This window comes from Lycorma delicatula, chromosome 4, assembly GCF_047948215.1.
Source record: "Lycorma delicatula isolate Av1 chromosome 4, ASM4794821v1, whole genome shotgun sequence".
Classification (NCBI taxonomy): Eukaryota; Metazoa; Arthropoda; class Insecta; order Hemiptera; family Fulgoridae; genus Lycorma; species Lycorma delicatula.
In genome coordinates, this window is record NC_134458.1 from 68,347,926 (window position 1) to 68,374,429 (window position 26,504).

General features: G+C 32.0%; 2 protein-coding genes across 6 annotated transcripts in view; both read right to left on the minus strand.

The window, feature by feature from the left end:
• LOC142323504 (myelin regulatory factor) overlaps positions 1–2,832 on the minus strand; it is a 164,834-nt gene extending 162,002 nt beyond the window's left edge. For both annotated transcript variants that reach the window (XM_075363242.1, XM_075363243.1), the window contains exon 1: positions 2,658–2,832. In XM_075363242.1, coding sequence (XP_075219357.1) covers positions 2,658–2,700 — 43 coding nt within the window. In that variant the 5' untranslated portion in view covers positions 2,701–2,832. The remainder of the gene's footprint in view (positions 1–2,657) is intronic.
• LOC142323505 (transmembrane protein 185A) overlaps positions 1,390–26,504 on the minus strand; it is a 62,707-nt gene continuing 37,592 nt past the window's right edge. For 2 of the 4 annotated variants that reach the window (XM_075363244.1, XM_075363248.1), the window contains exons 5-6: positions 25,622–25,745; positions 15,151–18,552 (exon numbers count right to left, since the gene is read on the minus strand). In XM_075363244.1, the coding sequence (XP_075219359.1) occupies positions 18,335–18,552; positions 25,622–25,745 (342 nt within the window). In that variant the 3' untranslated portion in view covers positions 15,151–18,334. Of the gene's footprint in view, positions 1,555–15,150; positions 18,553–25,621; positions 25,746–26,504 lie in introns of those variants that run through there. The other 2 variants (XM_075363247.1, XM_075363246.1) reach the window with 2 other exon arrangements.

Below are 26,504 nucleotides of genomic sequence, written 5' to 3' on the forward strand. Positions count from 1 at the left end.
GAAGTGTAGCACATACAACATAATATAGCTAACTGATGGAAGAAACCTGTGAATTGAACCGACACAAACAAAAATGACAAATGCATAGTCCAAGTCAACACCTTACTACACTTCACTAAGAAAGTAACTGCTCTACCAGCACTATAACCCAGCCTTACAGAGAGTCGATATGCTAGTAAACACGTCCCCAAAGCAACTGTCCAGGAGCAAAAGGACAAAAAGTATGAAGGGTGGTAAGAGGAAGCCGTCAACCCGCAAAGGGACTACAACCATTGTAGGTTAAAGGATGAAGAAAAGAAGAAAAATTAGGTAAACACTAAAGAAATCAGACAGACTATTTTTTTTTACTCACAAGTTACTAAATATAAAAACCAACACGCATTGGTTCTTTCAATTATATTATTGGTTCTACTATCAACGGGTACCACAAGAAATGCCTGCAATCCTCAGCTCTTATTATTTTTATACTATAACGACCAAGGGTGTTTCTTCAGATGTAATATTAATCAATCATATAATTACATATACGAATCAATGATTTAATGGTGAACATCTATTATTAATCTGTTTTAACTATAACTATAAAATGAAACAAAAGAAATGGTATTTTCAATGTTCAAATACATAACTGCTATCTGTCAAGCAATACATATCAAATCACCTAATAACGTTTTAACTTTTATCACATTTGGTACCTGGTACATTGTATACTAAATTCTGCAGAACCTAACTATTAAGTGCTGAGAACTGCATGATACATGACATGTTTTAAATCATTCACTGGCTATTAAAAAACCAAAGTACAAGTTAATAAATGCAACTGCAATTTAAAAAAAATATAAAGTTTATCTTGTCAAGAAGTAAATAAGTTTTAGCAACTTTAACAGAAAGCAAAGATCAGTAACAGAGATACAAAAGGTTACAAGGCTGAGCTAATTTAAAGAAATATATATATATATATATATATATATATATATATATACTCAATACCAGAAGTAATAATAAACAATATTGTAACTGTGAATATTTAAAGAACTTTTATCAACATTTTATATTGAGCATTGACTTAAATGACTGAAACGTGGACTATAGCAATGGAGAAAAGGAGAATGGAAAATGTTGAAGTTTGGTGCTATCAGCAAATGTTAGAAAATATGGAGCACACAGTAATGAATAAAGAGGTGTTGGAAAGAGTGGTTTCACTGTGAAATAGCACAGTCAAAAGAAAAGTGCAGCTATTTGGTCATTTGAGATAAAAAATGAGATCGTTAAGGATTTGACGTAAAAAGGAAGGCCAAGAATGCAGTTCTTGATGCAGGGATAAAAGCTTTGAGAACTACATCCTATAAGGATTCAAGAAGAAGGCTGTGAAAAAAGGCAAAGTAGAGATCAATATAAAAAAATAAAAATTTAATCAATATAAAATATAAAAATTTCTCGGCCTTTCATCTGGAGGTCTCAGGTAAAAATCCCAGTCAGACATGGCATTCTCACACTACAAAATTTCCATTTCATCTCATCCTCTGAAGCAATACATAACAGTGAAGCCGAAGGCTAAAAAAAAAAGATAATTAGAACCAAACTACAGATTGGCAATTACAAGATAACAACGATTACGTACAAAATAGTGCACAAATAACTTCTGTTCATAGGAATGGTATGGCGTTCACAAAAAAAAAGATTTTTTGTTCATTAAGCCATACATGTTCAATTTATAACATACTTAGAGGACTTTGTGCATCTTATTATTTTTTTTAAGATACTTAAACCAGTTTTCTGAAATTATTTATTTACTACAGAAAAATAAAGTTGTCCTACTGATGATTTTATTTCAATAATTATTTAGCATAGTTCAATATACATTTAAAAACAAATAAGATAAAACAGAGACTTCTCATCTAATTAACACTATACGTAAAAAGCCATCTAAGCAAATAAAGAGGGTCAACATTCAAGAAAGTTAAGTAAGTAGTGTTATGTCTGTCACTACAAACACTCACTCTAAAAAATAACAAACACCATAAGGGACAATTCACGTGCCACAAAATAATTGGCAATTCAAATGAAAAAAACTTTAGCCAAGTCCACTGACTACATGACAGAAACGTTTAGAATTCTCCAAATAAAAAAACAAAATACCATTAATGACAACCAATCTATATTACCAGATTTTAAAAAATAAATAAATATCGAAATTTTCCGCTACTAGAAATAAAAGTAATGCATAAGTAATATAAATAATGTAACTAGAAACCGAATAATCTACAAACATATTTATTACATTTCCTAATTGTTCATACAAAAGTCCGTAACTTACGGCGTCAAAACAAACTTTTATAAATTTATAAATAACTTTCAAAATAATTAAATACACTAAAAGAAATTCTAACACTCTTGACTTCTTTTCCGTTTACATTATTATGTATAACCTAAAACAAAATTTTATGTTTAAATAGAACAGAAGAAATAATTTAAAACTAACTAAACAAATGACAACTGGTAATAGGCTTAAAAATAGATAATAAAATATATTACTAACTAATTTATATACAGTAATTTGAGTAACTTCATTAAAAGTGTAGCGAACTGGTTTATCAATTTAAGAGAAACGCCTACCAAAAAAAAAAAAAAGTAACTAATCCTAAACGGTAACTTACTCAATACTGCTTGTATCACTTGGTCATCTTCTAATACATCCATTGCAATCTTATCCGTACGACAGCTACATTTTTAGAGCATATCAAGCACGATAAAGCCACAATCAGGACATTATTAATGTTTGTAAGAGTTCTGTCAACTTTTCTGCACACGTCATGTGACGTCACTTTTTGTTTTTATTCACACTTGTTGTTCGGTCTACTAGTGCGCTTGTTCTTCGCACATGACTACTAATGCTACCTACCGGAATCTTGTTGAATCATACAAGGACAAATATTCCAACCTGCAAGTTCTACGCTGAGGTCCTAAAACGTTTAGGTTAGAAAAAGCTGGCAACTATGTTGCTGAACTTCCGTGATAATTGCGTAGAGCGTAAAATTGAATTCCCTCCCACAGATAAACTTATTACATTTGCCATTACTAACTTTATTTTTTTATCTTGAAAAAATATGTTTAAAGGTGTTGTAGATAGATTTGTTAAAAAATCAAAAAGTTATAAAAACGTCAAACCTGAGATATCCTGTCCCAAGATTTCATAAAATTTAATTAAATCATATTAGTTTTGGCCTTTTTATCAAACTGTTACTAAAAAGTTACTACATTCATAAGAAGCCTAGTAAACAACTATGATAAAGGTTGAAAACAATTCCCACCCTCACAATACCTCATTTAGAAAAAAATTACAAATTTTCAAGTTCATAGGTTAAAACAACAATGATAATTTATATAAGGTTCAAAATACCCCAATCCTATGATAGGAATAAAAACTCCAATAAACCTTATTTAGAGATTGTATTAATATTTGGTTTCCATTTTTTTGTTAAATAATTAACAATTAATTGTGCATTAAGGGCAATTAATCACTCATACACAAGCTCCCATTCCAAACGTCATGATTGTAGGTTAAGTCAATTCTGAATTTCAAAGCAAAACAGAAAACATACAAGAATCTTTTAACAAATTTTTTCAGCAAAAACAAGTAACAAAATAATAATAAATTTGTAGACTACATGAATCCATTTTTTGATTCATATTGCCAAGAACTCTTGATTAAGCTAGTATACTATATCCACAGCATAATTGTGTTAAAACAAAATTATTTACTCGCTTTTCAATTCAAAAGAATTGTTTTAATATTATTCCATCATAATCACTTTTTATAATCAAGTAATATCTAAAATTATTATGTTGACATAAACTAAATTTGCCACTAAGTTATTCATTTAATTTAAAAATATATTCTAAAATTGTTATGAGAGAATAGAGATTTTTTTTATACTAAATAAAAGGACATCCACATACATCACTGTTTTATAAAACAGTGCAACATGATGAGCTAACTAGAGAAGGTGAAGTGGCTTCCATTACACTCTTCACTGAGCCAAATATAATTCAGAAACCAAGCACACTAAAATATTCATATCTATAATTCAATTCCTGTGATTCACTGGCTTACACTTTAATTTTTAATCATTCACAATTTCCAAATTGCTTAGACCGATTAAAATATTTTTATTAATACCTTGATTTAAATCTATTTTAACATAATTTCATTCTTTCTTAGGAAAATTTAAATCAAGGTATTTAAAAAATTGGTTGGACAGATTAATGTACCCCTTTCTGAAGGGAACTGTACATTAAATACAATGTCTCACTCATCAGAGTAATGAATACATTTCAGTAATCATCTTAAACTGATATAATCACAGATTACTGATGAGTAAAGAAAGATAAACTTAACATTTAATTTTTCGTATTACTTTTATTTTACGCAAAATTATTAATTAATTAATTACACATATAAACTTAACGAATGTTTTTTATTTGTCAATTTTCAACTAATGTATATTTATAATCATCATCAGAACGCTTAATGAAGTACAAATATTAATGGACCTGGCATGGGGACTTCCATAGTTTTTGGGTACAGTAAGCCTACCTTGGTGTGACCACTCAACTCCAGCAGACTAACCACTTCACCAATGAGCAAAATACATGAAAACAAATGCTTTGTAACTATAATTACACACACACTGATAACGGAAACAAATGTAGATGGAAAACATTTTGAGATGGGTAATAAAAAACCAATTTGAATTTTAGTTTGGTTTGGCATTAAATTTAATTCTTTTGTACTCCTTTCATCATGGACAACAAAACTACAATATACTTAGTTTATTGTATAAATTTATTTGCGTAGGTTCCTGTTCCTTGTTGTATTTATTATGTTCCTTCACAACATGAATGTAGTAAGCTAGCATACTGTGAGTGTAACATCTGTTACCTAGGATAAATAAGTACAAGACATATGTAAGAGATACTTCTTACATAACCAAAATATACAGGAAGGGGTTATAAATATTCAGTTCCCCACAAAAATAATTACTTTCAGTAACCCCTAAATAAATTTATAATTTCTTCATTTTGTGGAGGAGAAATACAGAATCTTAATCAGAATATATCTTATGAGTTTCTCTGAACAATCAACATATAACAAAGAACCTGAATCTTGCTCTAAAGGGATATATCAAGCCTTGTTCTACCCTCTTAATCACGACTGCATCATTGAAGTCACCTCCCAAAATTAAGTCCAATCTATACACCAAAATTGACAAATGTACTATTCATTTTTCAGCATTGACAAATGTACTATTCATTTTACACTCTTACATGAATATATGGCTGTGGAAAAATTTAGAGATGGTCACCCACCAGCATTCCCAACTAATAATCCAGTAGATTAAGTCTAAGCCCAGTATACAGTTAGCATGCCTACCCAAGAGATGAGTGAGCCACTCCTCCCTCTTCTAGTTTGGTTCTGCCATAAGAGATTTTTATCAGAAATGGACCTAGCATGGGGACTTCCATAGTTTTTGGGTACAGTAAGCCTACCTTGATGTGACCACTCAACTCCAGCAGACTAACCACTTCACCAATGAGCAAACAACCATACAGTCTGACCAAGCTTTGAGCCACTGCTTACATGATATAAGAGCCCAGGTCAGCTTACAGTCGACCCAACTATGGTCAAAAACCACCAACAAAATCATGTTGAAATGTGAGATAACCTGGACAGAATAGAACTTATCCCGAGTTTGAGAATGAAAACTTTCTTTTTGCATTGAGCTATAAGGGCCACCACTAACCCCACTACTTCATACCTCAATCAGCTGAAATGAGGAATTTTTATGTTATTTCCATGTCAGTAGTAACTAACAGCTATTTGGAGTATCCTGAACTAGACACTGTTCAGATTTTATACACTAGTCTACATTCAGTCATACAGCTGAACCACATGCTCCCCAAACTTACTCCTCCTGTGTAAGACTGGGTTTGGAGTGGGTCTGATCTGGAGAAGCATAGTAATTGCTCACCTTTCCTTCAAAAAACGTCAGCAGTTGGTTGTACTGTAACAACAGTTTTTCTCGAATCTACCTTCTGGCCATATTTGTTTTGGGTTCAAATTAATAACATCCTAGTCTATGTTTCCTATATCACCAAAAGAATGGGAAAAAGCCATGAAGTCCAAGTAGAACTAAACCCGATGAAATGGATTTTATCAGAATATAATAAAATTAAAACTAAGACCATATGAATGGGTTTTTACAACTTTATAATAGGCTTTCTTGATAGAATTTCTTAATTAATAGAATAACAATAAATTTTGAGAAATATAATATATATGCAGTAATAAGTAAGCTCTCTTGTATTATCATAAAATATAAATTAAAAATAAAATTATGATTCATTAATTATTAGCTACGAATTAATCTACTCAAATGCAAGGGTTATTCTGAAAGTAACAATCATTCAGTAACTTCTCTTGCAGAGGTTGAGCATCAAAGCTCAACCCGGTTGCTAATATTTTTTACTGTAAACTAAACTTTCTGTACCTCCTATAGACCACTTACATGTGGTTTATAATGATTACAAAATGAATAAGACAATCAATGTTACAAATGCCTGTAAACTGTCGGGCAGTGCTACTAAATTCATTAAACTTTAAAAACGTAATATCAGCTGATACACAGACAATTGATTACTGTATATAGTGTTAAATGTAACAAATGAAAGAAACACTTTTGAATGGTACAACGAACATGCATGATGAAGTTTTCAAGATCTACCCTTGATCATGAATAATGTCTTGAAGAAGTGTATCGCTGATGAATTAGAAATATCACTGAGTCACCATGTTGGATTTGGAATTAATTATTCTGAACACGTGAAAACCAGTTCCTGGTAAAATGTCCACCATAATTCAAGCTATAAGATTTGTACACATTGGGTATCATATTTATTAAAAGACCACAAACAAAAGGAGATGGCACTTGTGTAGGAATTTTTGATGAGCTATACAAAAGGTTAAGAAATTCTTTTTTCAATTTGTAACTTGTGATGAAATAGAGGCATTCAGCAGAAATGTGATGGCAGTTTCTTGCCTGGAATCACCTTTAATCACAGCAAAATTTATGAAAATAAATAATATCTATCTGTGCACAATTTTTTTAGAATCATGTGGCACCCTGTTCAACCTCACACAAATAAGGAACAACAACAATTACTTCTACATAAGATGATGAAATCTTCCAGAAAATGCACTACACTTTTCCACAAACAGCAACAGAGATGTATGTAGCAATTGAGAACCAACAAAAAGATGTTTGGTTGCACAACATATTCCAATTAGCAGCTGTGTTACATCATTTGAGGGGAAAAATTTGGATGGCATATTTATAGCCACTCATCAGTCTTGACTTAGCTCCAAATGACTTTTGCTTCAGTTTTGAGAAGTTGAAGGAATTTTTGAGCATAAAAGTAATGACAAATTTAAAAAGCTATCAAGTAGTTAACTGGAATGATGGCAAAGGAGTGCATTAAGGACATTTTTAAGCTCATGGATTGCTGAAACAAATGCTTCAATGTTGGCAGTAATTATAAAGAGCAGTAGGTGGCTAAGGTAAGTATTTTTAATAAAAAACCTATTTTAATTGCATTAAAAATTACTATAATCAGTCATTACTTTCAAAACAGTGCTAATAAATACATATTTAATTGTACAACTGACTATTAAAGCTTTTTCTTTAAAGTAACACAAAGCAGTTTATCCAAAAGATTTCAGCAGAGAAATGGAAAAATAAAATATTAATTCTTTGGTATTTTGAAAAATCAGTACTCATTTCATCAGACAGAACAAACAAATTGAAAAGAATTTTAAGAACCAGAAAATAAACGTAAAATAAGTACAGAGTCCTGTGTAAAATGCATCCCTTACAACTTAAAGGCTATGAACACCTGTGACATTTCAGGGGAATAGAATCCCTATGGGTGCAAAATATGGGAAACAGGCAAACATCCAATGCCATCTGTAATACAGTGGTTCTCTTAGATTATTGTTAACTCTATATACAGTTTTCTGTATGCTATTTGCATTATTACAAGACTATCAGACCTTAGAAGTTAATAACACTAAAAAAGAAATCATATCAGAAACAGATGCCTGAAATTATATGGATTAATATGTCAAACCAGTTATCATACATTCCAAAAATAATAGATAAATTTTTCAACATACTTTACTTGTTTAAAAACTCTTGTAAACATAACTGGTTAACTCATCTAAATACTCCTTAGTAATATTTACATATTATTTGTAAAATAAAAGCAGAATTCTTTGAACAGAAATGAATATTAAACTAAACTAAGTTCAGTATAAATTGATGGCAGCATCAGCTGAACTGAGGCAACCTAGGATGTGAAAACCCTGAACTGTACCTCAATTAATAGCTAAGTAAAATGCAGTCCGTCCTCTACATCAAACTGCTATTTCAATTTTACAATTAAAATTAAATAATTTAAATTTTAATTAATTCTTTGAAGTCAGAAGTCAAATTTCTCCAACAGGGTCTTCAGTCTCTCAAGAGTTTGCACCATACATTCTCTATTTCTCTAGCACACAGTGCACTAGAAAAAAATAAGTACTTCTAAGACTAACACCACATCTTTTCAGCAATATTTAAAAATAACTTTTTCTTTGCTTTATGATAGCAGGAGGTTGATATGACTGGTGTATAGTAGTAATATACGAGGTCTGTTCAGAAAATAATTGAACTTTATTTTTTAATCTTTACTATTAATTTTAAGATTATTGTCCTTATCACCCTTCAAAGTACTAATCTCCCCTATTCACGCACTTTTCCTAGCGGTGTTTCCACTTTGCGAAGCAGTCCTGGATAGCTTCATTTGAAAAGGTTGATGATGAATTTGCTTTAATGTCATCAATAGTCTCAAAACAGCATCCTTTCATCACGGATTTTAATTTCAGAAATAAGAAAAAATTGCAAGGAACCAGGTTTGGCGAGTAGGAAGACTGAGGGAGGACAGTCATCTGATTTTCAGCTCAAAACTGATGAATTGACAAAGCCGAGTGTGCAGGCGCACTGTCATGGTAAAGGAACCATGAGTTGTCTCACCACAACTCTCTTTTTTTGTGAATTTTTTCAAGTAACCGTTGTAAAAACTTAGCCTTGATAGTATACAGGGTTCACTTGTTTCACCTTAAGACAAGAATTCAAAATTCAGAATTCCATTAAAATTGAAAGAAACAGAATTACTTTGACATTGGATCAAGACTGACATACATGCTTTCTTAGAGCATGGAAATCTTTGCCAATCCATTATATTATCGAATTTTTGTCTTGATGTTGTAGCCATAAACCCAGCTTTCGTCTCCCATTATGATACTTTGCATGAATGTTTCATTGTCATTGGCTTATTCAAAAAGTTACTGACAAACATCCACTCTATGCTCTTTGTGCTGTTCAGTCATCAAATCTGGAACAAATTTTGCTGCAAATCTATGCGTGTTCAATTTTTCAGTCGAAATGTCACAGCATGATCCGATTGAGATGCTAACCTCTTCTGCAAGTTCTCTGACAGTCAACTGGCAATTTGCACGCACCAGATCATTGATTTTATAAGCATGGGAGTCATCAGTTGAAGTTGAAAGCCTTCCTGGTTGAAGGTCATCTTCAATTGACTGACGACCACTTCTAAATCGTGAAAACCATTCAAAACATTGCATATGACCCAGAGCATAATGCCTGTAAGCTTGTTTCAAAAGTTGAAACATTTCTGTGAAAGTTTTTCCCAGTTTGACGCAAAATTTTACATTGTATTGTTGCTCTTGAAAATCATATATTACAAAAATTGTTACTAACACTTAAACACACTGCATTCAAATAACAATAACAAAAACTAAGCAAGATATCAATAATCCAAGGACATATGGTTATAGAGGTTATGTGGAACACAATGCTGCCAACCATTCATCACTAAATATCTCGACTAGCATGTAATTAAAAATGTTCGGTTATTTTCTGAACAGACCTCATACACTTAGTTAGTAGCTCACAGAAAAAATTATATATTAATATTTTTTTTAATCACCAATAATGTTTTGAAAAGTATTACCTACTCTCATACAATTCTTTTTCTTAGTAAAAAAATTAGCTACTACAAAAGTAATTGGTTAAGTTTTAAAAGTTTACTTCAACTTGAAAATTGTTGGCCATCCTTGAAGAAATGTGCATGCTTTAATAACAATATATGTCTAATGAAACAAAGTATGTTAATTAATATTTTCATGTTGGTGATAATTCAAGTAAAATATGAAAATTTCTAAGTTTTCCAGAAGTTATAAATGATAATTTCAAGAAAGATGCATAAAAATTTGATAACAAAAGGATCAGATATTATGAAATGTTGGAATCAATGATTCTTGACCGCTTTAAAAAGTATTTGTGTGATAAAACTGATATATAGTACATATAATAAAAATAGATTATTATTCAAAACTAAAATTTAAGATCATACAGCCATTAAATTTAAAATACTTAGAGACGGTAGAAAATACAAGGGAAATATATTACAGATTTTTCAAAATTATTCTCTTCAGATGTAGATAAAATATATTAAAAAAGTAATTTGGATGTAGACTACAAAAGAATCATTAATCTGCCTAACAATATTAGTGGCATGATTATTTAGTAAATTTAAGAGATGGCCTGTAACAAATTAAACTTTTCTAAAGATAGAAACAAGCAAGTTCCACATGGTTGACTTAATACAATCTATTTTTTTGTTTTTAGGAAATGAATGTTTGGATAAATATTTTTCCAATAAAAAAAAAACAAATACAATACAATTTACAATTTCAAAAAAAAAAAAACAATTTCAATTGTAAGCAAAATACAACATTTAAAAAGTACTGTATGTTATGTTAATGAATACTATGTTAATAAGGCCAGTTGTAAAACATTTTTGAAAGAAAATCAAGCACGTTTTAGAAAAAAATACTTCATGGCAAATATTTTTATAACTTAATACATAAAGAAGGACAAAGTATTATGATTTTTTTATTGATTTCAAAGTTATATTTGACTGAAAAAAAAGAGAAGTTATTTTATTAAAAAAAACCTGCAAAATAAGCAAACAAATGACAATTTGAAAAAGAATAAATCCAATTTTATTTACTTAACATTTAAAACTAGATGTTCATTTTGATTGTTAAATAATCAACAGTACAAACAGAGAAAAAATATATGAAAAAAAAATTAAATAAATAATAAAAATTGGAAAAAAACAATAAAAAAATCAGTTGATAAACAACACTTACGGAAAAACTACAAAATAAGCATCCCACCGATTACTTTTTAGAATAAGAGTAAGAAGTAAAACTAAAAATTTCTTATTCTAAAAGCACTCATTTTATAGTGTTTCACAAGCACCGCTTATTTGTCAATTTTTTATTATTATTCCTTCCTTTTTCATTTACTTATTTTCTTGCATATACTTTTTCTACAGTGTCCACTGATGATGATTTTTAACAATCAGAATATCCACCAAGGCAAAGAGTTTAAACAAAAGTTTTATAAACAGTTTTTGAGCATATTCTTGTTTTCATATTCCTATTTTTCTTGTGGATGGCATGGTGTGCCACCCATTTTGTGGATTAGCACCCACGAGTGAGCACTATGCTATCACATTCATAAGCTTTTTTTTTAATTTAGAGATCAGTTTCTTTAAGTACAGGCCTCATAAATGACGTTACATTGAATGAAATGAAGTCATCAACTTCTAGTATTAACTTAATGTATTAGGGTTAAATAAACAAAAAAAAAAGAATCCACACCCTAATTTTCAACAATAATTGTTGTGATTCTATATATTGATGTATAAATAAACTAATACAAAGCTTTATTATTTTACTGTAAACTGTATAGTACGTTTTAAGTTAGTTAATTTGTACAGAAACCTTATCAATTTACACAAACATCCTTGAAACTGTGCGACTCAATGCATTTGACACTCAATAAGACCTCTGGAAATTATATAGCAGTTAAACTAAGCAGGCTGTTAAAGCACAATTTATGATAGTTTTTTTATAAAATTAAAAAACTTTACAAGGTTTTTCTTAAGTAACCAAACAAAATTATAAGAAAAAATTATACAAATACAAGAATATTTTTTTTTTGTCTTCAGTCATTTGACTGGTTTGATGCAGCTCTCCAAGATTCCCTATCTAGTGCTAGTCGTTTCATTTCAGTATACCCTCTACATCCCTAACAATTTGTTACATATTCCAAACGTCGCCTGCCTACACAATTTTTTCCTTCTACCTGTCCTTTCAATATCAAAGCGACTATTCCAGGATGCCTTAGTATGTGGCCTATAAGTCTTTCTCTTCTTTTAACTATATTTTTCCAAATGCTTCTTTCTTCATCTATTTGCCGCAATACCTCTTCATTTGTCGCTTTATCCACCCATCTGATTTTTAACATTCTCCTATAGCACCACATTTCAAAAGCTTCTAATCTTTTCTTCTCAGATACTCCGATTGTCCAAGTTTCACTTCCATATAAAGCGACACTCCAAACATATATTTTCAAAAATCTTTTCCTGACATTTAAATTAATTTTTGATGTAAACAAATTATATTTCTTACTGAAGGCTCGTTTAGCTTGTGCTATTCGGCATTTTATATCGCTCCTGCTTCGTCCATCTTTAGTAATTCTACTTCCCAAATAACAAAATTCTTCTACCTCCATAATCTTTTCTCCTCCTATTTTCACATTCAGAAATACAAGAAATATATACCTTATAAATAAATGTATATTTTTTGTGGCAAAGTTCATAGTTATATTTAATAAAATGATAATTTCTACATAAAAAAGTTTCTCTAAAATGTACGAGCAAGAATTGAAATATTCCACAAACAACTTTAAAAATATTTTGATTAACTTTTTAAAATTCCAACCTGTTTCCAGAGAAAATAATTGTAATTTAAAATTTCATAGGCAGAAAACCAAACATTCAAAAATACCGAAGAGCTTATGCACAATTATACATGATAATCAACACTGATGTTGATAACAATCTGTCAAAATATTTCAATAGTAGATTTTCCACCTGCTAACCAATTTCTCAGCTGATACCAGGCCAGCCTCTTACCATGATATCAGAAACAAGGGTTACAAATAGTTTAACAGAATTTCTAACATTATTTATTTAGAACGTCTTAATATTTATTGCAGCTCATTTCATTAAAGAACTGAACCTAATGAAATTATAAATCTTCACATGGCAATTAATTAAACACTGTTTCAAACAATGCCTTCATTTTGTAGAATGTTAATACAAAACATTTAGCAAGGGTATACTGTAACATTTGAAATACAGAGTAACAATAACATAAAGAAAAAATATAAATTACTAGTTTCATTAACTGTTTCAGCAATAATTTATTTAAATCATAAATAAATAAACAATATATTCAAATAATTTACTTACAAAACTAAACAAAGTATAAAACAAAATGTAACAACAAAATTTTATATATAATAATTCAAATAATTAATATACTGTATTTGATAAAGTAAAAGCTCCTTTTTATTAACAAAAATAAAAAATACATTTAATAATAATAATATTAAAATAACTGACACTCAATACAGAAAAAATTAACAGCTAAGAAAAACAGTTAAACATTTTTTGCTACACTCACTTTCTGCAAGGTCATACTCTTAAGAAGTTTCAATAAAATATGTTGCTAAAAAGTACTGAAAATCCAAACTGTAATTATCCAAATTTCTATTTCATCTGAAGTTAGGAAAGGGAACTTCAATAAAAATATTTTAATAATTACTACACAGTGAAATTGAATTAAGTAAATTATATATTTCAATTTATAAAATACTGAATTTGGGATAGTGTAGAAGGGCCACTTGTGGAATAAGAAAGTTCAAGTTATCCTTTAACACTGTAGATTCCTTGATAATCTACTGTCCATTACTTTGTTTTTGAAAGCAAATTAAAGAAATATCCTGGCCTGGCACTCCAGAAATGTAATATGCTGGAAGTACATTCACAGTACAAAAGTTGCAGAACTACTTACTGTTTTGAATCAACAAAGTTGCTTTAGACATTTAGACTTTTGCAACATATTACAGGTCAAATTACAGATTGATGTTATTATTTTTTTTTTAATATTTTAATTATTTATAATGTACTTTTACATGAATGTAATTTCATCTCACTCTGACAAACTTTTCAAAATAATTTTTAATTATAATTATGCAAACTCTTAATAAAATACAATTTTCATTTATGGATCGAATACTTATTTCAATAGTGATAAATGTGGACTTATCTATGTTTCTGTATTGTATGACTTTTTGATATGACAGGCACTTTTTGATATTTAGCTATTAGGCGGCTTATTTTCTGTAATCACTAGACAAGAAAATGAGTTTCTAGACAGGTCCTAGAGAACCTCCCTGTACGAGATAATTAGGCAACACTAGCTCCATCAGGTCTTGGCATTCTCAACATCAAGCATCTGAGAGGATAAGACCTACATTAACACAATCAGTAATGGAAAATGAGAACAAAGGTATGAAAACAGGGGATAGTGAGAAAGAAAAACTACCTAACAGATTAGATTGGGATAGTTTATAATCTTACCGTAAACCCTGGCTTAATTCTTAATCAATAATAACAAATATTGTACAAAGTCTAGAAAGCACTAGAATCGTCTATAACTCCTAGGATTGAGGTAGTGCCAAACTCCTACAGAATCAGGAGCAGGTTGGATGGACACATAGCTAACCAAGAACATGGTCAGAAGAGGGAAAAAAATATAAATGAGCAACTTATAAGACTTATAATAAACTACTGAATCATTATAATGGCGCCAAGACATAGTAGAAAATGAAATAAAAAACATATCAACTAAATATAATAACCTGTACATTTAAAAAATAAATAAATAACCAATTAGGAAAGATTTGCTTAAGGTGCAAACTTCTATATCATAAATATAAAAGTATAACTACCAATTTAAGGCATAAATTGGACATTTTTAAACCCTTTTCATGTTGATACCAACATCTAAAAGACATTATTGATGCAAGTAAATAAAAAATACTCATGTCCAGTTTGAAGAACATCTAAAAAATTAGTTTAAATTTTATTATTTTCTAATATTATTTTAAAACAAGAGTTAAAAAATATTTAAGACTAAACAAATTTATTACTGCTCTCTTTTTACCTCGTTTTCATGCCATAGTAGAAGCAGTTTGCATAATAAGTTTTGTTTATATATGTTTGAATATTATATCCTAGTTATATTTGTCATATTCTGCTTATGTTAAGTGTAAGTTTTGGATTTCTTTTGGGTACAGAGCAGAAATTTTATAGCAGGGTCTACATATATATATATATATTTTTAAACTGAGGATATAATTTTAGTCTATCTTCTACTTTATTTATTTTTTTAATTTTTCAAAACATTATTGCTATGCAATAGCTTTTAGTTTGAAGAATGTAATGAGATATTGATAAGCCATATCAACAAACAGGTTCCTCTGGATTTTGTGTTAAGTCATGAAACATTAAAATTTGTGTTCCTGATGAAATTTTTAATAGAATGGTGTAAAATATTATAAAGTAAAATTCAGTAACAGAAGATCTTAAAATAATATTACTGACGTATTTACATAACCCTTTGATCAGAATGCTTGTGTATTTATTTATCATTTCAAATGTAGCTTTACCAAGCAACTTATAGGTCTAAAATTACTGTATTCATTAGTTCTACATTCTATTGTCAACAGATTTCGTTAATAATTTAAAACCTAAAATTTTTATGATGATATTGAGGTTATGGAACCAAATTGTACTGGCTTTAGTAAAACAAATTTATGTGAAATAAGTAATTTTATTCTAGTGTTTTCATTTGATAATTTAAAAATTTAAAACAGCATATTACACCAAAGTTAATAAGATTTATATTTAAAAATCCACTACAGCAGGTACAACTAACACTTGGCACCACTACCGAGATTACTTTGAGATGGTAAGTCGTATCAGGGTCTGCCGTAAAAAATAAATACTCTGTACAGTACACACTCTTCTTTACATTCTTATACTTTTATAATTCTCAATAACATTGTTTTACATTAATTCCTTCTACAGAGAAGCAATTAATCTTCAAAAACATGTGTTTTATGTCTTATCTGATGAAAACTTTGAATGTTGTTCTATTCTAAATTTCTAACACAAATGAGTAAATGTATCATATACAGTGTTTGTTGTATGTGAATTGTTAACACAAAATCAATTTACATAAATAAATGAACTTATCAATAGTAAAACAAGATAAAATAATAAAATCATGTACAAACTGTTATATAATGCTATAAAATATCAATAAATATATGTAAAAAGTTCATAAACATAGTTTTTCATATGGATAGTATTAACGCAAAATAAGTTTAGATCAATAAATGAATCTAGAGGCCTAACATTAAAATGAAATAAAAAAATTTAATCATTTACAAAATGTTATTGTTTTTGTGAACATGTATTAGCTAAAAATTGCATATAAACATTACTGTACATATGCTTTGCTATGCATGTGAAACGTAAAAAAAAAAAAAAAATATTTTTTGGCTGGGCCGTAAGTGCGGTTAACCTCTGTACACCTGAATATTTAAAATGTTAAATCTTACAGATCAAAGGGTTTAGAAATACAACCACATAAAAAATTTAATTCTTAGTAAATATAATAAGTTTTATAATTGTTTTAGTAAATGTCCAAAAAATTCACATCAATGAGGACCACCCTCTATAATTAACAGGCATACTGGTATAATAAATAGTGGCATCAAAAGGGTTATCAGGAAAAAGGATGCTAATATCATTCAATCAAATACAATATAAATAAATTATTTATATAAAATATTTCATTTCACTTTCACTCATAATATACAAAATATATAACTAACAGTTATACCAAAAGTTAGTTAAGCCTATATACATATAAACTGTATTAAGACAACTTAATACATATTATAATACAAACACAATGTACAATTTAATATGTCCATATCACGAATTATGTATACATACAGATTGTATCATGAAGTTCTCCCAGGACTTTCATAATCTATCCTACTCATGAAAATAATAGAAAAAAATTATATAAACATATGTCCTAAAATGCTTCATTTCCAAGTTACAGATGGTGAAAGATTTTCCTTGGATTTCAGCTTTCCTATTGAGATGATTACTGAAATTTTTAGGACGTTAAAAAGTGGCAGAATTAGTGATTTCTTACAGTTTTTGACCTGAAAAATCGAATTAAATAGATCCCAGAGCCATATCTGCAGTGGTTTTTGAGAAATCTGGGGTAAAAACCCCTGTTTTTTATATTTGACATACAATAACATTGTTAAATGGATAATAATCACATAAAATTTTTATACAAAACTTATAGAGAATTTAATTCTGAATAGAATGGTGTTAAGATAAGTTGAATAAAGCAAAGAAAAATTCTAATTTTATTTAGAAACTGTACATTACTACATTTGTCAGAAAAGTACTTACTTAATGTGAACAAAAACAAAATTATTTTTTGGTACCATAAAAAATTTGTAAAAACAAACTTTACTGTCAAATAAATTTAAAAAAAAAACTGGAAATTACACAACTGTAAAATAAAAGTAAATACATAAAAATTACTGAGGTAATACTTTTTACACTCAAGATGGTGTCAACAACTTATGCAATGAGCATACATGAGCAGAAGTAAATCCTTATGAAATGGTGGAAGGCAATTTTCAACACTTTCATTAGCCGAGCTCGCAAACAAAGAATTTTACAACAAATGTTTATATGAACTTTTTCCATTATTTTCATGAGTAGAATAGGTTATGAAAGTCTCAGGAGAATTCATGATACCTTCTGTATATGCGCTGCCTAACTAGTACTTAAAGCCCATTGACTACTCGCTTTTTTTAACACATAATTTGTAATAGTCAAGAGGTGCATCAACACAACTGTTTTTCACTCAAGCTTCTTTAACATCTGCAATTATTATGATATTACGCCAAAAACTGTATATATAAAAAAAGAAAAACCTTTCTGTGGTTGTCCAAAACCAAAAATATGTATTTGCAACTCATCAGATACAAAATTTTGAGCATTGTCTCCAACAATAATAGCATTATAAATTTTAGGCAGAATCACACAATAATTAAAAAAAATTTTAACAGTATAAATTTCATTCAAACATCATTAACAAAATAGAAAAATGAAAATTATACCAACAAAATTAATCTGGCATTTCTATTGACACAACAGGAACAACAGGCTTTGAAAGATCACTTTTTTTATGATTTTTCTCTTTTACTATCGACTGCTGAGTGCCATTTCCTCTTTCATTTTGATCAGCAGTTCTTCCAGCTGAATATGCAATATTTGCATATTCTTGAAGAAATGGACATACACTTAACAGGAACTGTGAAAAGTCTTTTCGAATTCCAAACCACCCTGAAAATAAGAGGAAAAATTTAATTTGATTTTTCAATAATAATTTAATTATAATAGGTCAAAAAGTTTGAAATAATGCAACCATTCCTAAGTTATAAAACCTTTGATTGATAAATGCATTTAATGGATCTTTTAATTATGTTCCATGTAGTTATTACCATATTTACAATATAATTTATAACTTACATTATAAATGATACTACATATGTTTGTATTCTAATATATTCTCATCAGTGACCTGTTAAAATTGAGTTCCTCACTACAGTTACATAACTAGTATAAGCCAAACAATCTTATGTTTCTTAGTTTCAAGTTCCACACTTCTCCACATTAATGAAGTTAAGAGTGTCATTTGCACAAGTGTTTTCTTTGAACTTTTTATCTTTAAGACTTACATGAATGTGTTCTTTCTATATTAAAGAAAAATCTATAATCCATGTAAATCAAAAAAATTTTGTTTATTGTTGTGTAGTGTTTATCATTTGCATACATTATTTCCTTTCAAGCTACCTAAACAAAACTTTTTGCAATGTCAGGTCATAAAGAATTATTTTATATGAACAATGAAGCAAATTTATGCTTAAAATATGATGAATTGTAGCTTAAGTCAGGTTGCCTGTGTACCTTCCGATAGTTTCAAAGCTTACTGACTGCATACTGCAGCTACTGTGTAGCATCATTTGTAGATTCATTACTTGCTTCTCAATTGCAGTGTATAAGGTACAGACTTCTGTGATGCATAACCCTGTCATCGTGGTGAAGAGGTGGCAATGACTTCTGGTTGTAAGCCCCCATAACAAGTAAGGGAATACTCCCTGCTAGTCCTACTTGTGCTCTTTTCAGAATGAGGACGTAATCTGTGTATTATTATAACTAATCCAGAAGAGGCTAAGAAATATGAAGTGTGAAAGGAGAACATGTAAGGTCACTCGCTGCGGGCAGTTGTCACATCACTGGGCTTGCCCAGTTGTTTGGTAGGAGGAAAACAGCGAGAATTTCTAGATCCATGAGCAGGTAGGTTTTCCAGCCATGGCAAAAGCAGGTTTTCAAGAGGTAGTGTCAAAGTCCAGGCAGAAGAGGAGGCCGGAGCCTTTACCATCAACCTTCTCAACACAGAGGCATTGGATACGGATATAGGGACATCCACCCAGGTTTCAAACCCAGTAGTTGAGGCTTTCAAGTGTGCGAAGGGCACACCTCGCCGTTTTGCCCCGCTGGTCAAGCCCAGGATGACCTGTACTACCTGGTTAGGTTTCTAGAGCTCTCCAAAAGCAATGGCTCTGGTGCGAGGAAGACTATTCTTCCTTGGCTAGAAAAACTTCAGGAAGCCGTCTCTGCTGTGGCAGAAGGGTTTGAGACTTTGGCTTCCAAGCCCAAGGAAGAAAATGTGCTTCAGAAAGTGGTCCAGCCCCAGCACAGCCCAGGCGGTATGCTGATGTCCCTAAATCCAAGCGGGAAGCCAGCAAGATGGGCAAGAAGCCGGAGGTCATTTTTGTTAATAAGGCAGAGGACTCGAAAACCATGAACAAAGAGTTAAAATGAGACTTCCCGGCTGCTCTTTGTGACAACCAGAAGGAGCTCAAGATCAATGATATCAAGGACATCAAGGAGATCAGCAAGGGGCTGGTAGTTGTTGCTGATAATAAGGAGACTGTCCGGGTCATCATGGAGTCTCCTGCGGTCAAGAAGTTGTAGGTGAAAGTCGATCGGAAGTGGAAATGTAGGCCCCATGTCATCATGTATTACACTGACCAAAGCCTCTCTAACGAGGATGTGCTGTCTCTCATTAGAGAGCAGAACACCAACTTGGATGAGGCTTTGTTCAAGGATCAGTGCATGTTAATCTTCAAAACCGGCAAACGTGATGCCCCACAGTATCACAGAGTTTTTGAGTTAGGTGCTGGTCTCCACCAAAAGTTCATTTCCAAAGTACGATTTTCATAATTTTCTATCCTGTGGCATCAAAGAATACCTTGATGTACAGCAGTGCTTCAAGTGTTGTTGTTTCGGCCATAGGGCCAAATTCTGTAAGTATGCATCGGTCTGCGTGCGTTGTGCGGAGGGCCACAAGTGTGACAACTGTCTGCAAAAGAAGGAGGACTTATGTGAACTGTAAAAGGTTACACAAAAGTCATAGGCACTCAGTTAATAGTAAGGAATGCAGTTGCTACTTAAGAGCAGTTGAAATTTATTTCAACCCTCCAGATGGTTAGGTTCGATCAAGTAAATACCCAGGGTGCCAATGCTGTCAAAGTTAAAAGTTAAGTTAGGTGAGGTTGTCGAAAAAGAGTCCCGATGTTGTTCTTCTACAACACCCGTACATGGTCAAGGGTGATCTGTCAGGTTTCCCAGGTTGGAAGAAGTTTTTCATTGGTGACAGTAATCTACTGTTCTGTGCAGGAAGTCTTTAGATGGCATCTTCAAACGGTAAGCTTCTAACATGCATCACATCATTGTCAAGCTTGCTGTGGATGGTTAGGACCTAGTTGTTGTTAGTTTGTACCTGCAGTACAGAGATCCCAGTACTGGAAAATCTATCCCAGTATTGGAAAAATGGAATAGAATTGTTACGCTGGTAGTAGGTTGTCTGATTCTTATAGGTGCTGATGCAAATGCCAAACTGCCTGTTTGGCACAGTGGAATGATGGACAATGGCAGAGAACTGAATGAAGGTTTCATCATGCAGCATAATTCTGATGTTTTCAATGTTGCTGGCAAAAATACCACGGAAGGTCTTCCAGCCTTCCGTGGTACCAACATCAATGTTACCATTGGTAAGGATGTCCCTGGTAGGGTTCAGAACTGGTCTGTAGTCAATGATTGCACGAGCGACCATAGACTAATAGTTTTTGATTTGGTAGGGGGCTGTGCAATGTCTACAGAGTGAACGTCCCTGTTCAGCAGGGGTGCTGTCTGCACAGGGATTGGCCTAAGTTTTCTAATATTCTTGTGGCCAGGCTTTGGGTCTTTGCTCAAAGGCTGGATGAGTTCCCATTAGACCAATATTCCTCTGCCAGGTCCTCGGATTTTTCTCCTGGCAGAGGATTTTTCTCCTGTGGTAGTTGAAGCCGCTGACCAATCTATCCCAAGAGGTACAGGTCGAGAGAGAGTAGCTAGATGATGGACTTGGGACTTAACCACGATAAAGCAGACTGTGCGCTGGCTTAAGAGAACTGCACAGCGTGAAGGTGATTCTGAGTGTACCTTGCTTGCGGACTATTGTTGGAAAAGGTCCGAGTATTTTGATACAGTTAGGGCTTCTAAGTGGGATTCCTGGCGCTCTTTTGTACAAGAGCAGGGAAATAAGGACCCATGGGGTGTTGTTTATAGGGTTTTTGGTTAGAAAAAAAGACATTCTTTTTTCGGCTCTCTCAACCCAAGATGGCGTTGTAATAGACAAAGACCGTGTCCTCAATCTTCTGATGAATGATCTGCTTCCAGATGATACTGAGGATGGTGAAACCTCTTATCATCAACAAGTCTGAAGGGAAGTTGTAGGTCTTCGTTCTGAGAATTAGTCTTCTGAGATTACTGAGGTGGAAGTCCGCCAAGTTATTTGTAGCCTGGTTAGGAATAAAGACCCCTGGATATGATTGTATCACAGTGGAACTCCTTGTTCGCATGTTGCCAGTGATTCTTGGTCCCCTAACTAGGATTTTTAATAGGATGCTTTTTGCTGGATATTTCCCAGCAAGCTGGATTGAAACTGCTCATCAAAGGTGGCAACAAGGACCCCACTGTAAATTCTTCTTACCGGCCTCTGACGCACTTGCCTGTTGTAGGTAAAGTTTTCGAGAAGGTCTTGTACCTCCGCATTAATAGTAGGCTGACTTCTAATCATTCGCTAATGGATGACCAGTATGGTTTTGACCCTGGCAAGGGCACAGAGGATGCTATTTTTAGGGTAATGAATTTGATTTCAACCAGCGAGTGCAAATACGTACTCTGCATCTTTTTGGACATATCCGAGGCCTTCAATAACTTGTGGTGGCCCTCTGCCTTGTTTCAGCTGCAGTAGCATGGTTGCACACAAAATGAGATTGAGACTCTCTTAAGTTATTTCAGCAACAGAACTGTTGTCCGTGACGGCGATTTTGAAGTAGGAAAGATCCTGTCTAAAGGCTGTCCACAGGACAATGTTTTAGATCCCATCGACTGGATCATTGAATTTGACCCTCAAATGGGGTTGCGGATGCCCAGTGGCTGCCACATCGTGGCTTATGCCAACGATGGGTTGCTGCTGGTCAAGGGAAACTCATGTACTGAGTTTCCCTTGATCAGGGAGACTGTCTCTGAGTACTGAGAGTGACTCAGAACTCAGAGTGACTCAGGCACGTAAAGTACTAAGGTTGTGGAGTCTTCAGCATAAGATGGTTTTCAGTGCAGAGAAAACTACTATGATGTTTCTTAAAGGTTGTCTAGCTGCGATCCGTCACGCGTGGGTCGTGATGAACGGCCTTCCAATTAGGTATGTTACCGTTCAGAAATATCTGCGTGTAATTCTTGATGAGAGGATTCAATTCAGGAAGTACCTTCAGTTTGTCACAAGGATGGCCATAGATGCTTTCTTTGGTGTTTGTAGTCATCCATCCCGATTGGAGGTTGAATTTTCATACCATGAGTATTCTTTATAAAGGTGTCTGTGAGGTCATAATGTTGTATGCTGCATCCATCTGGGCTCATCGTTTACAATTCCAATGTTATAGGGACATTTTATTGTGAGCCCAGCATCTTATATTGTTAGCTGTTGTTGAGGCTACAGAACTGTCTCGAGAGGCAGTCTCTGTAATCTCCAGCATAAATCCCATTGACATTCTAGCTATGGAATGTAGCAAGCTGTATATTTCTAAGAAGGAAGGCCTTCTTACTTCTGGGCAAATGCGAGAGATTGAAGATCAAGGTTTTGACTCTTGTCAAGTTAGGTGGAATGATTCTTCTACTGGTTGATATAAGCATGATATATTTCCAGATGTTAGGGAGCTGCAAGCAATTAGGTGGGTTTCCCCCAATCGGTATATACCACAATTTCTTTCATGACATGGTGCCTTTAGGCTGAGTTTGGCTAGGTTTGGTCTGGCTGATTTGGACTTGTGCTCAGACTGTAGGGTCTATGACACTGTGGACCATGTTCTTTATGTTTGTCCTCGGTACAAGGCTGAATGTACCAGAGTTGTTAAAGAGCTGAAGAGAGTAAATTCCTGTCTTGATCTGCGGGTCAACTGGAAGGCTCACAGACAATGGACTATAGTGGCTGGTTTCCTCAGATTCCTCATACTGTGCAGAATGGCTGAGGGGGTATAAATAGAGTAATACCCCGGGTGGGCCAGGGACTGCCTGGACAATTGACTGGCCGAAGGTAGGCGTGTCAGCATCGAGCCATGGTTAGTTAGAACAAGTTATGGTGATTATTATTATTATGTTTGCTGTTAGTGAAATGACGACTGCATTGTTGAGGGTATGGTCACTCATACAGCCTTGACATGTAGCATCGTTTTGACAAGGGCAATTAATGAATGAGCAAGCATCACTGTCGGTGGGATGATGACTGCACTGCCGAGGGCATGGATTCCCATACAGCCATGGAGTGTAGCACCACGTCGACGATGGTAGTTTATGTGATAAAGTAAATGTCACGCGGGACTTTGCAATGGAGCTGAGTGGGAGTAGGAGGTCCATCCTCCTCTCCCTGGTACACCAGACTGGAGTCCATAGTTGTAATCAAACTAGGGAATTGAACTGAAGTGGAGTTCACTAAGGGAACTACAAATAAATTTTGTTGTTCTGAACAACATTTCTTGTGGAATGTTATTGAATTTACCTCGATAGTAGCTCAATCAAAGTGTAGAACTAGGCGCAGGTTTCGAGCTTCTACGAACTTAGTTAGGTAGTTCAGAGTGCAATGAAGTAGGACAATCAAGATGTCTGAAAGAAGCCTACAGTGAAGACGAAGGGCGAGTCATAAATTCACTTATGTAATGTCTACCGAGGCATTTACATCAGTGGCATCCCAACAAGGCCTGGCTTATTACTGTAGCTTAGGTCAGATGTAAATGATCTGAGGAACTACATGAGATAGCTCTGTAATGGAGAATCACCAGTTACCTTAAACCATCTTATCATCTTCTAAATCAACTCATTGTTCATGATAATCAGCAGTTCACTTTCCTCTTTATCATGAACATTAGACCATCTGTTTTAAAACATATATCACACCAAAACATTTCCCCAAACTTCTTACATGATATGTTTAAAACTTGGGTTATTTTCTGGATAGCCCTAATACATAGACAATGTATACATACATATATATATATAATATAAACTTATTCAGCCACTCCACAAAGTACAGAATTAAAGAACATTCTTACCTTACTTTTTTTTCATTAAAGCGCTTTTGGGCATAAGCCCATCTTCAGTAATGTTTTTTTTTTAATTTTTTTCTTTTTTTCATTTACATATTAGAATACATATGATATGTTAAATTTTATATAACAAATATTTGTTCAGTCAATAAATTTTTTTTTTTAATTTAAAACGTTATAATATTTAAAATTTCCTAAAACATGTTAATACAGTACTGTACTCTTACAGAATACGAATTTACATTTTAAACTTTAAAAAAAAGAATTTTATTGACTGAACAAATATTTGTTCTATAAATTTTAATGTATCACATGTATTCTAATGTGTAAATGTAAAAAATAAAAAAATTAAAGAAACATTAGTAAAGATGGACTTACGCCCCAAAACGCTTTAATGAAAAAAAAAAAAAAAAAGGTAAGGTAAGAATGTTCTTTAATTGTGTACTTTGTGGAGTGGTTGAAAAAGTTTATATTATATAATTAGCTAGAATTTACATAGAGAGGAAATATGGACTACAAAATTTTAATTTAAATATATTAATATATACATATAACCAGCATTAATAGTAGAAACAGTGAATTAAAATAACATCACCATGTTGAATACAGTTTTTGGTAAATAGTAATAAGACTTTCTGAAATATTCTGGGGAAATCTGAAAAGCTGGTAATTATAAAAGAATAAGTAAATAAAGAAATTCTACTTACACTTATTTCCACCTTTAGCACTAAATGACATAAGCATTAAAGTAATGTAGGAAACAAAAAGAGGTGAAACAACTCCAGTATAACTCATGTTAATATCACCATCCAGTTTGTTTGTTAACAGAACCTAAAAAAATAACTCAAATAAGTAATATAAACTGTCAAAGAATACTACAGAAGCTAACCAATATCGCCATACTAAGTATTACAATTATTGTAGAGCTATAGATACTATTGCAAAGCTAACTAACTAAACACAGTAAAAAATGTTAAAAATTTAATTCACTAATTAACTGTTGAGTAAAGCATAAATTTTTTAACAGACTGTTAATATGGTCAACAAACCCTATGTAATTTCATTACCTTTTCATGATTACTATGTACCTGACTAAATTTAAATCAGATCTACAAGGTTAAATGGAATAAAAAAAAGAAAGTAATACAACAAAACTAAATATTTTTTTTTTTATTTTTAGGAAAAATTCAGATTAGAATCAGAGAAAAGAAACAAATTATTAATTAATTTTTTTTAACACGACACCGTTGGTATTTTCTATATAAAAAATGAGAGTTCAGTTTACCAACAATTATAAAATGTTTAAATTTATTTAAGCGTTTTCGGACCTTCGTCCATCCTCAGGAATATCCACTTGATTAATTATAAAAACTTTATATAACTATTCATTTAAAATGAGATAAAATAAAATAAACTAAAATTTTATATCCAGAACAATTGATTGTCATATTATTAAAAGTATAATAATTTTAGTACTAAAAGTATAGTAACAGTCATAAGTAAAAGTAAAAACATGTCCCGCCAGTAAAAGATACTCAACTGTTATGTAATTATAATTTATAACAATTGAAATTCTTTTACTGCCAAGAC